The sequence below is a fragment of the Saccopteryx bilineata genome, chromosome 2 (assembly GCF_036850765.1).
Source record: "Saccopteryx bilineata isolate mSacBil1 chromosome 2, mSacBil1_pri_phased_curated, whole genome shotgun sequence".
Classification (NCBI taxonomy): Eukaryota; Metazoa; Chordata; class Mammalia; order Chiroptera; family Emballonuridae; genus Saccopteryx; species Saccopteryx bilineata.
The window spans coordinates 20,704,081-20,713,202 of NC_089491.1; the positions used below are offsets into that span (position 1 = coordinate 20,704,081).

At 58.2% G+C, this 9,122-nt stretch overlaps 1 protein-coding gene across 4 annotated transcripts; it reads left to right on the forward strand.

Moving 5' to 3' along the window:
- The first annotated feature begins 205 nt into the window (after positions 1-205).
- KIF12 (kinesin family member 12) lies at positions 206-8,674 on the forward strand. 4 transcript variants are annotated; one of them, XM_066256427.1, is made up of 19 exons: positions 206-444; positions 737-802; positions 893-971; positions 1,181-1,308; positions 1,383-1,458; positions 2,144-2,278; positions 2,448-2,583; positions 3,644-3,735; positions 3,860-4,010; positions 4,563-4,681; positions 4,764-4,868; positions 5,422-5,524; positions 5,605-5,695; positions 5,905-5,991; positions 6,793-6,883; positions 6,953-7,057; positions 7,640-7,740; positions 7,827-7,945; positions 8,258-8,674. In XM_066256427.1, exons 3-19 carry the CDS (start codon positions 903-905, stop codon positions 8,395-8,397), a joined length of 1,848 nt encoding a protein of 615 aa, XP_066112524.1. In that variant the 5' UTR covers positions 206-444; positions 737-802; positions 893-902; the 3' UTR covers positions 8,398-8,674. The 4 variants fall into 4 exon arrangements, with proteins under 4 accessions (XP_066112524.1, XP_066112521.1, XP_066112522.1 ...); XM_066256424.1 differs by lacking the exon at positions 206-444 and adding an exon at positions 529-665; XM_066256425.1 differs by lacking the exon at positions 206-444 and adding an exon at positions 529-665 and having other exon boundaries at positions 3,863-4,010.
- Positions 8,675-9,122: the final 448 nt, after the last annotated feature.

Genomic DNA, 9,122 nt, shown 5'->3' on the forward strand with positions numbered 1-9,122 from the left:
CTTGGATCAGCCTTGGCATTGGAGAAGCAGGTGGCCCAATGTTTAACCAGATGCTTTGGGGCTTCTGTCTACTTAGTCAATAACTCAATACAGCCAGGTCTTCCTAGAGTGGAGACCTGGCCCCTCCCATCCCGCTGGCCTCTCCCCTCCCTGGGCCCTGGGATTCAAAGAAGCTGCAGCTGCTAGGGAGGCCGGACAGGAGAGGGGAGAGGAAGATTACAAAACTGGAGGAGTACATGGATAGAATAGGAAGAGCCTGGTCCATGCTCTGCCCAGGCTTGCTGTGTGGCCTTCCCATCCCTGCCTCAGTATCCCTACCTGAACACAGAGGAGGCTGGTCTGGGTGGTCCCTTCTGATAGGAGGGGGCAAGGGTAAAGGGTTCTCAGACTCCAGAACCTCCTCGCTAGGGGTCCCTAGCTTGGGAGGGACTTTCTCCACCAGAGGTGAGGGTGGGTAAATCTTTAACTAGCCCGCCCCGGGCAGGCCCGAGCCTTTCCGGATGGATGACTGCCTGGGAAGGGGGGATGGGGCGGGGGATGTAGGGTGTGTATAATCAGTCCCGGTGTGGTGGAGAAGGGAGGGTGGGGAGGGAAAGGAACGAGGCCGGGGCAGAGCAAACCCCGTGAGCAGAGCAGGACATGGAAGAACGCGGGTCCCCCGATGGGTAAGCGGAGATTCTGGGAGGTTCGAGGAGTCTCTGGGCACAGGGATAGTTGAACTCGCTTGCTGCCACAGGGACCCCGCGCGGAGCCTGGAGCAGGGGCCCGAGGGACCGGAAACGCCCATCCAGGTGGTGATCAGGTGGGTGTAGGTTGGCTTGCATGTGCCCGAGAGAGGAAGGAACCCGTGGAGACATCGGGATGGATCCTCCACCCTCCTGTCGGTCCCCAGGGTGCGTCCCATGAGCGCTGTTGAGCTGCGTCGAGGGGAACAGAGCGCACTGCACTGCTCAGGGACCAGGACTCTGCAGGTTAGAAACTTCTGCCAACCCCCACTTCCTACCCCCTAAAAAACTTACGGGAGAACGCCTCCTCCCTTCCCCCAAGCAGCTTCGTCCAGACCCGCCCTCCCAGGCCCCGCCCCCTGCTCCCCGGCCCCGGCCCTCCCAGGCCCCGCCCCCTGCTCCACGGCCCCGCCCCTCCCAGGCCCCGCCCCCTGCTCCACGGCCCCGTCCCTCAGGTGAGTCCCCCGGGAGGGGGCCCCGACGTGGCCTTCCGCTTCGGCGTCGTGCTGGACGGGGCGCGCTCGCAGGAGGACGTGTTCCGGACGTGCGGCGTGCGGCGACTCGGGGAGCTGGCGCTGCGAGGGTGAGTGTGGCCCGGCGGACGGTCCGCACCCTCGCACTGCCCGGACCCCAGCCGCACACCCCTGCCGCCCGCAGCTTCTCGTGCACCGTGTTCACCTTCGGCCAGACCGGCTCCGGGAAGACCTACACGTTGACCGGGCCTCCTCCCCAGGTGGGCTGAGCGCAGGAAGAGCCCTCCAGGGTCAGGGGTCGGTGCGGAGCCTCCGACAGCTTAGATTCCCAGAGGGAAGAGTCTTGGACAGTGCAGGTCAGCGCGGTGTATTTGCAGACAAGGAAACTGAGGCCCAGAGAGGTGGAGGGACTTGCCCAATATGGAGCTCAAATTTTTTCCCTTTACTGCAGGGGTCCCCAAACTTTTTACACAGGGGGCCAGTTCACTGTCCCTCAGACCGTTGGAGAGCCAGACTATAAAAAAAACTATGAACAAATCCCTGTGCACACTGCACATATCTTATTTTAAAGTAAAAAAACAAAATGAGAAAAAATACAATATTTAAAATAAAGAACAAGTAAATTTAAATCAACAAACTGACCAGTATTTCAATGGGAACTATGCTCCTCTCACTGACCACCAATGAAAGAGGTGCCCCTTCCGGAAGTGCGGTGGGGGCCAGATAAATGGCCTCAGGGGGCCGCATGCGGCCCGCGGACCATAGTTTGGGGACCCCTGCTTTACTGACTAGCTCTCCGAGTGTGTTATCTGTAAAATGGAACTGAGAGTATGACTGTGAGAATTAAATAAGATGTTATGTAGGAATGGGGCATAATTCCTGGGGCATAGTAACTAAAGGAGCTAGAAAGGGTAGTTACTACTGTGGCAGTGTTTCTGCACCCAGGGAGAGGGGCTGCCCGTACCCCCCAGCCTGGCCGGCATCATGCAGAGGACCTTCGCCTGGCTGTTGGACCGTGTGCAGCACCTGGGAGCCCCTGTCACCCTCCAGGCCTCCTATCTGGAAATCTACAATGAGCAGGTGAGGGACTGAGATAAACAGAAATCACTCAATTGAATGGAGGCCTTGCTTCCCAAGGAGCTGGGGTCAAGGGGCAGAATAGGTGTGGGGGCAGTTGTCGGTGGTCGGTAAGGTCTGGGGGTGGGTGGAATCGGGGTCCCTTTCCTCACCCTCGACCCTCATCTCCCAGGTTCGAGACTTGCTGAACCTAGGTTCTCCGCGGCCCCTCCCTGTTCGCTGGAACAAGACCCAGGGCTTCTATGTGGAGCAGCTGCGGGTGGTGGAAATTGGGAGTCTGGGGGCCCTGTTGGAACTTCTGCAAATGGGTACGTGCTACCTCAGGGGAACTTTGGGGTCCAGAGGAAGCCCGGCCCTCTACTGTTTGCTGACTGCACTCGGGCTCCTGGCTGGAGCTGTGGATGATCAGAAATGACCCTTGTGAGCCTGACCTGTGGTGGCGCAGTGGATAAAGCGTCGACCTGGAAATAATGAGGTTGCCGGTTCGAAACCCTGGGCTTGCCTGGTCAAGGCACATATGGGAGGTGATGCTTCCAGCTCCTCCCCACCTTCTCTCTCTGTCTCTCCTCCCTCTCTGTCTCTCTCTCTCCCTTTCTCTCTCCTCTCTAAAATGAATAAATAAAACTAAAAAAAAAAAAATTTAAAAAAAAAAAAAAAAAAAAAAAAAGAAATGACCCTTGTGAGAGCTAAGAGCCAGCAAAACGTTTCGGACACAGCCCAAGGATGGCCCCTATTCTACCCTCAGACCTGCTGATTCTGCCTTCCAGACTCTTTCCGGACCCACTCCTCTTTCCAGCCCAGGACCTCTGCTTCACCAGTCAGAGCTCTTTTTTTTGCTTCCTAGAGCTGTCTTCCCCGCTCAAGGCTGCCCCCTTCCAGTCTGTGTTCTATGCAGCAAACCACATCCCTCTTCCTCTCCAGACCTTCTGAACCCTTCAGTGTCCTAGGAGCAAAGGTCAGACCTCTTAGCCTAGCCTGTAGGGCCCCTCTGGGCCAGTCTCTTTTAGTCATCCAATATTTATTGAGCACCCACCCTGTCACAGGCATTAAGGACATTGAGACTCGGGGCTCCGCCCAGCATTCTGCCAGCTGATCTCTCTGCTCCTCCCTCTCCCTCCCTCCACACAGCAACATGAGGAACTTTTATCAAATGTGGATCTGACTGATATTCTTACACTCAGTTTTCTCTATCCCCCTCTCACCTGTTCAGACTAGAGCACAATTGCATGTCCCATCAATCCCCTCTCCTGCCTCTGTACCTTTGCACAGGCTGGCCCCTCCCTCACAGGATGCCTTTGATTTTTTTATGTCAGTAGTGACCACATGCTCTTCTTACCAGGTCCAGCTCCTGATGCTTTTCCCCTCCAGGTCTTAGCCGTCGAAGGAGCTCAGCTCACACCCTGAACCAAGCCTCCAGCCGAAGCCATGCTCTGCTCACACTCTACATCAGCCACCAAACTGTGAGTGCCCCAGCTTGGGGAAGGAGCTGGCCCAGGGCCACTTAGCAAGGGGCCACCTCTGGGTATGCACAGGAGGTCATTGTGGAAACCAAGTCCCTATCAAGCCCTGATCCTGCCATCCCAGCAGAAGCCTCCTGTGGATCCCGGAGAACACCCTGTTGGTGGGAAGCTGTGCTTTGTTGACCTGGCAGGCAGTGAAAAGGTGGCAGCCACGGGATCCCGCGGGGAGCTGATGCTTGAAGCCAACAGCATCAACCGCAGCCTGCTGGCCCTGAGTGAGACCTGGGGCCACATCTGACTTCCTGATTTCCTCCTCCTGCCTGACTTGTAGCTGTCCACGAAGGCGGGGGTTGGGGGGAGGGTAGAAGGGGTGGTGGAACCAGAGAACCTATAGTGCATTAAGAGCTATAAGCCAGGAGCCACAGGCCTCCTTCTGGCCTCAACTTGCTGGTGACTTGTGCCTCCCCTCTGAGAACCTTGTTGATGAATCTAGAAATCCCCTAAACTTGATTCTGTTAGCAGAAAGGTACAGTCTAACTTGGGAGGTAGATGCATTCAGGTGCAGAGCATGAGCCCTCAGACATTCAAGCTGAGGCCCAGGGAGGAGAGGGGAGGGGAGATGACCTGCTTTCCCACCTGCCCCCCAGAGGGCCTTCCTCTGCTCCTCTTCATTCAGTCCATTTGTCAGACATTTCCTGAGGCCCTGCTGAGCGCCAGGCCCTTTGCTGGGCATTGGGGGCCTGGGGGAAATCCTGCTCTGCTTGGACCAGCTAGCTGCAGGACCTTGGGCATGGGCTGTGACCTTACTGGGCCTCACCCCCCCCCAGGTCACTGCATCTCCCTGCTGCTGGACCCACGGCGGAAGCAAAGCCACATCCCCTTTCGAGACAGCAAGCTCACCAAGCTGCTGGCGGACTCACTGGGGGGCCGCGGGGTCACCCTCATGGTACCTGAGGGGGGCTGGGAGGGAGGAGTGGGACCCGAACGAGGGACATCTGGAGAAGAACACTCAGGGGCATCCTCCCCAGGTGGCCTGCGTGTCCCCCTCCGCTCAGTGCCTCCCTGAGACCCTCAGCACCCTGCGATACGCCAGCCGAGCTCAGCGGATCACCACTCAGCCACAGGCCCCCAAGGTGAATGGAGGGAGATGCAGGCAGAGAGGGACGGCAGGGGCGACGGTAGGGGTCAGCAGTAGTTGGGGCCTGAGTTGGTGTCACGGTTGAAATCGGAGATCGGGTCAGAGTTAAGATTAGAGTTGAAATCCTGATGATGGGGTCGTGACTGGGTAGGGTGGGGTCAGGGCAGGTCCAAGGTTGGAGTCTGATTTGGTATCATGCGTAAGTCTGAGTTGAGTTGGGGTCTGAAGTGGAGTTTGGTTTGGGGTCAGAATCTGAACCAGGGTTTAGCCAGAGCTGAGTTTTAGGTTGGACTTGGAGCAGGGTCCAGCTTAGAGTGGGCCCTCCAGGCATGCAGCTGAGGCCATAGGCACTAATAGTTAGGACAGGGTACCCCCTCCAGGGGTTGGAGCCTGTGCCAGGCTGCAAGGCTGCCACGTGAAGCAGGGGCTGGGTTTAGGTGTGCAAACCCACTTGGGGGCACACAGGAGGCCAGTCCCCACGCCCAGAGCCCTGTGCAATGCACCGCTTGTCCACCACACGTGGCAGCTCTGGGCCTCCTTCTCTGCAGTCCCCTGTGGCAAAGCAGGCCACGCGCTTGGAGACGGAGATACGGCAGCTCCGGGAGGAGAACCATCTCCTACGGTCCCAGCTGGGCCAGACAGACCGCAAAGGTATGCGCTCCCGGGGTGCAGACAGGATGTGGAGGGGGTCTGGCCTCCTGTGAACCCAGCCATCTCCCCCTTCAACACAGTCTCTGGATTCAGTGGGAACCGAATGGCCTGGGCCCAGCAGAACCTCTACGGGATGATCCAGGAGTTCATGCTGGAGAATGAGCGGCTCAGGTAGGGCCCAGCCAGGGGCCCGGTGCCCACCCCTCACTGCTGGCTGCCTCTGCCCAGTGCCCACCCCTCACTGCACGCTGCCCCTCCCTGGTGCCTGACTCCTGGCCCCACCAGCCGGCTGGGGCTCATACTACACTGTAGTGAGGAGCTGACTGGTGCCCCCGCCAGCCTTTGCTTCCTGTCACCTTCCTGGGGCCTCTTCTTCCCAGGAAGGAAAAGAGCCAGCTGCAGAGCAGCCGGGACCTGGCCCGGGATGAGCAGCGTGTCCTGGCCCAGCAGGTCCATGAGCTGGAGCGGTGAGCATGGCCCCCGCCCAGGGACAGGCCTTGGGACAGACAGCAGGTGGGAAGGGGGTAGCTTGATGGAATGGTTAAGAGCCTGACTTTGGATCCAGACCACCGGGGTTCAAATTCCAGCTCTGTCACCTACTAGCTGTATGGCCTTCAGTGAGCCATGTAACCTCCCTCTGCCTGGGTTTCTCATCTGTAAAATGGGATGATACAGTGCCTGCCTTACAGGGTTGTTTTAAATATTGGGGCAAATGAGTTCATTTGTGAAGCATTACGGATGGTGCCTGGCACACAGTCAGTTCCCCCGGGTGTTTGTTAAAATGGGGATGTGGGGCCAGTCTGGTGGTAGGGCTGAGGGCTGCATGCACCGACTCCACTCTTCTTTCTCTCTCTCTCTCTCTTTTTTTTTTTTTTTTTTTTGTATTTTTCTGAAGTGAGAAGCAGGGAGGCAGAAAGACAGACTCCTGCATGTGCCCAACCGGGATCCACCAGCATGCCAACTAGGGGGCAATGCTCTGCCCATCTGGGGCGTTGCTTCATGGCAACTGAAGCCATTCTAGCGCCTGAGGCAGAGGCCACAGAGCCATCCTCAGCGCCCGGGCCAACTTTGCTCCAATGGAGCCTCCACTGCGGGAGGGGAAGAGAGAGACAGAAAGAAGGGAAAGGGAGAAGGGTGGAGAAGCAGATGGGCGCTTCTCCTGTGTGCGCTGGCCGGGAATCTAACCTAGGACTTACACATGCCAGGCCAACGCTGTACCACTGAGCCAACTGGCCAGGGTCCCACTGTTCTTTCTAACTTTTTTCTAGGCGCCTCTTCTCTGCCTGCTACCTTCACCAGCCTCACCTTGGCCCAGCCCCACCATGTCCCTGTGTGATGCTGACGACTCCCTCCTGCCATGTGAGTCTCTACCCAGCTTAAAGGGGGGGAGCAGGGTTGACAGGGAGCCTCTGACACGCCCTCTTGCAGACCCTGCCACCCCTCTGCTCCTGCCCCTGCTGCCACCGCTGCCCCTTGTGCCGAGCACCGCGAGCCCACTGGGCCTGCCCACGGAGGGAGCTCCACCTGCCCCAGGTAGGAAAGGCCAGGGCAGAGGTGAGGGAAGTCTATTAGAACTGGAGACCTTGAGCTAGGGGTTCAGTCCAGGAGGCTCCAGAGCTCCAGGGCCACCAAGGTCCCAGGCTGGGTCATGGGGGCAAGTGGCTGACTTTCGGGTCTTGCCCAGGGTTCAGAATCGCTGTTTACTTTGGCACCCACTCCTCACGATCCTGCCTTCTTTTCGGAACTCACTCTGCCATTTGCTTATCCGTTCATTCACTGACATAGTACTCAGTTATGCATTTGCCTGTTCATGTGTTCACTCACTAGCTCACTGACTCTCCCCTAAGCTCTTTGCTTTGTATCAGCCTCTGTTCTGGGCACTGAGGATTCAGGTATAGACCAGACATGGTTCCTGTCCTCAGAGAGTACGTTACAAGGGCCACCCGCTGCCCACAGAAGTGACCAAGACCCCATTCCTTTATGCCCATCTGACATTCTTGGTGCCCCGTGGGGCAGGTGGGGCAGGGATGGCGGAGTCATGGTCAGCACCAGGGAAGTGGGGCCCAGAGAGGCAGGGCTGAGGTCACTCAGTGTCAACTCTGGCTTTTCCTGCAGGTGTTTGGCCCTAAGGCCCCAGAGGGTGTGCCCCTGTCTGCTCGGCCCCCACCCTGGGCACCCCCACGCAGCCCTGGCTCAGCCAAGTGCCCAAGAGAGAGGTGGACCCAGCCCTGGGGCACTGGGGGGGGGGGAGGCCTGGGAACTCGAAGGCTCATCTCCCACCACCCAACTCACTCTGGCCCAGGAGTCACAGCGACTGGACTCAGACCCGAGTGCTGGCAGAGATATTTACTGAGGACAAGGTGGTACCTTCTGCACCTCCCCTGCCCATGGGGCCTCCAGGCGCATCGCCAGTGCTGAGAGGTGAAGGGGGGAAAGAGGGAGAAGCCCCTGGTGTTTTCTGTGATCTCAGGCCAGAACCTGCTCTCTCCAGACCTTAGTCTTTCCATGTCTGAAATGGGGTACATATTGAGAGGCCATTTCTAAGGCCTTTCTCGTTTCCAAAGTTGGAATTCTCTTCGTAGGGCCACCATCACCCCCAGAGGTATACCAGAGCCCATGGTGTACGGGGTGGAGGGGGCCAGGGGTGGTGGGTACCACTGAGGCTCCCCCGAGCATGTAGGGACCTGATGAACCCAGAGATGCACAGGCCTCGAGTTTCACCACGCCCCTCAGGTGCGGCCACGGTTCCAAACCTGGCCCGGAGACTAGAGGCCCTCCGAGACCAGATCGGCAGCTCCCTGCGACGTGGCCGCAGCCAGCCGCCCCCCAGTGAGAGCGCTCGGAGCCCTGGCCGAGTCCTCCCTCCCTGCTGAGGGCGCAGTGGAAACCCAGGAGGCCACGTGGGACCGCGGGCGGGACTCTCTGCTCTGGGCCTTCAGCCTCCCCATCTATTAAGTGGGGAGAGCAGCTGCCAGTCCATTCTGCAGCCGGCCTGGACTAAGACAGTTCCAGGGGGCCAGACAGTGAAGGCTAGAGGGCAGTTTGGGGGAGTAAAGGGAGGGTACCACCCCAGACCATGAGAAATGAGCCTGGATTCAGGAGAAGCCAGGCAGCAGGTGATGAAATATACATACCAATAAAGAGGTCTCAGCGCCACGTCTGGTTGGTCCTGTCCTTCGGGTAGTCACTCATTGCCCATGGGGACATCCCAGAGGGGAGGGGTTCTCTGTGGAGTCTGAGGAAGAAGAGGCAACGATTCTCAGCAGAAGAGTGTGTCCCCTTCTGGTCAGTAATGTTCTAGGTCCCCATCTCCTTTCGCGTATTACATGCATTTTAATTGAGCAACTATTATACAATCACTGGGACAGCATGGGGAAATGGAATGTTGAGCACCTCCAGGAAGGAAACCTGAAGGAAATCGATTTGTTCTGGAGCTGGGGCAGGTGGTGGACTGAGGGGCTTGCCCTTCTGTGCTGGCTACATCCTGGGCAGGTGCCCTGAGTTCTGGAGCTGGGGCAGGTGGTGGACTGAGGGGCTTGCCCTTCTGTGCTGGCTACATCCTGGGCAGGTGCCGGAGGGATCATGAGCCCTGAGTTCT

Excerpts from the sequence above, each read along its gene's own strand:
- KIF12 (XM_066256424.1), top strand. The coding sequence starts at position 640 with ATGGAAGAACGCGGGTCCCCCGATGG. Across the intron at positions 1,309-1,382 it reads GGGGAGCTGGCGCTGCGAGG|CTTCTCGTGCACCGTGTTCA; the intron begins GTGAGTGTGGCC and ends TGCCGCCCGCAG. Across the intron at positions 2,279-2,447 it reads TGGAAATCTACAATGAGCAG|GTTCGAGACTTGCTGAACCT; the intron begins GTGAGGGACTGA and ends CTCATCTCCCAG.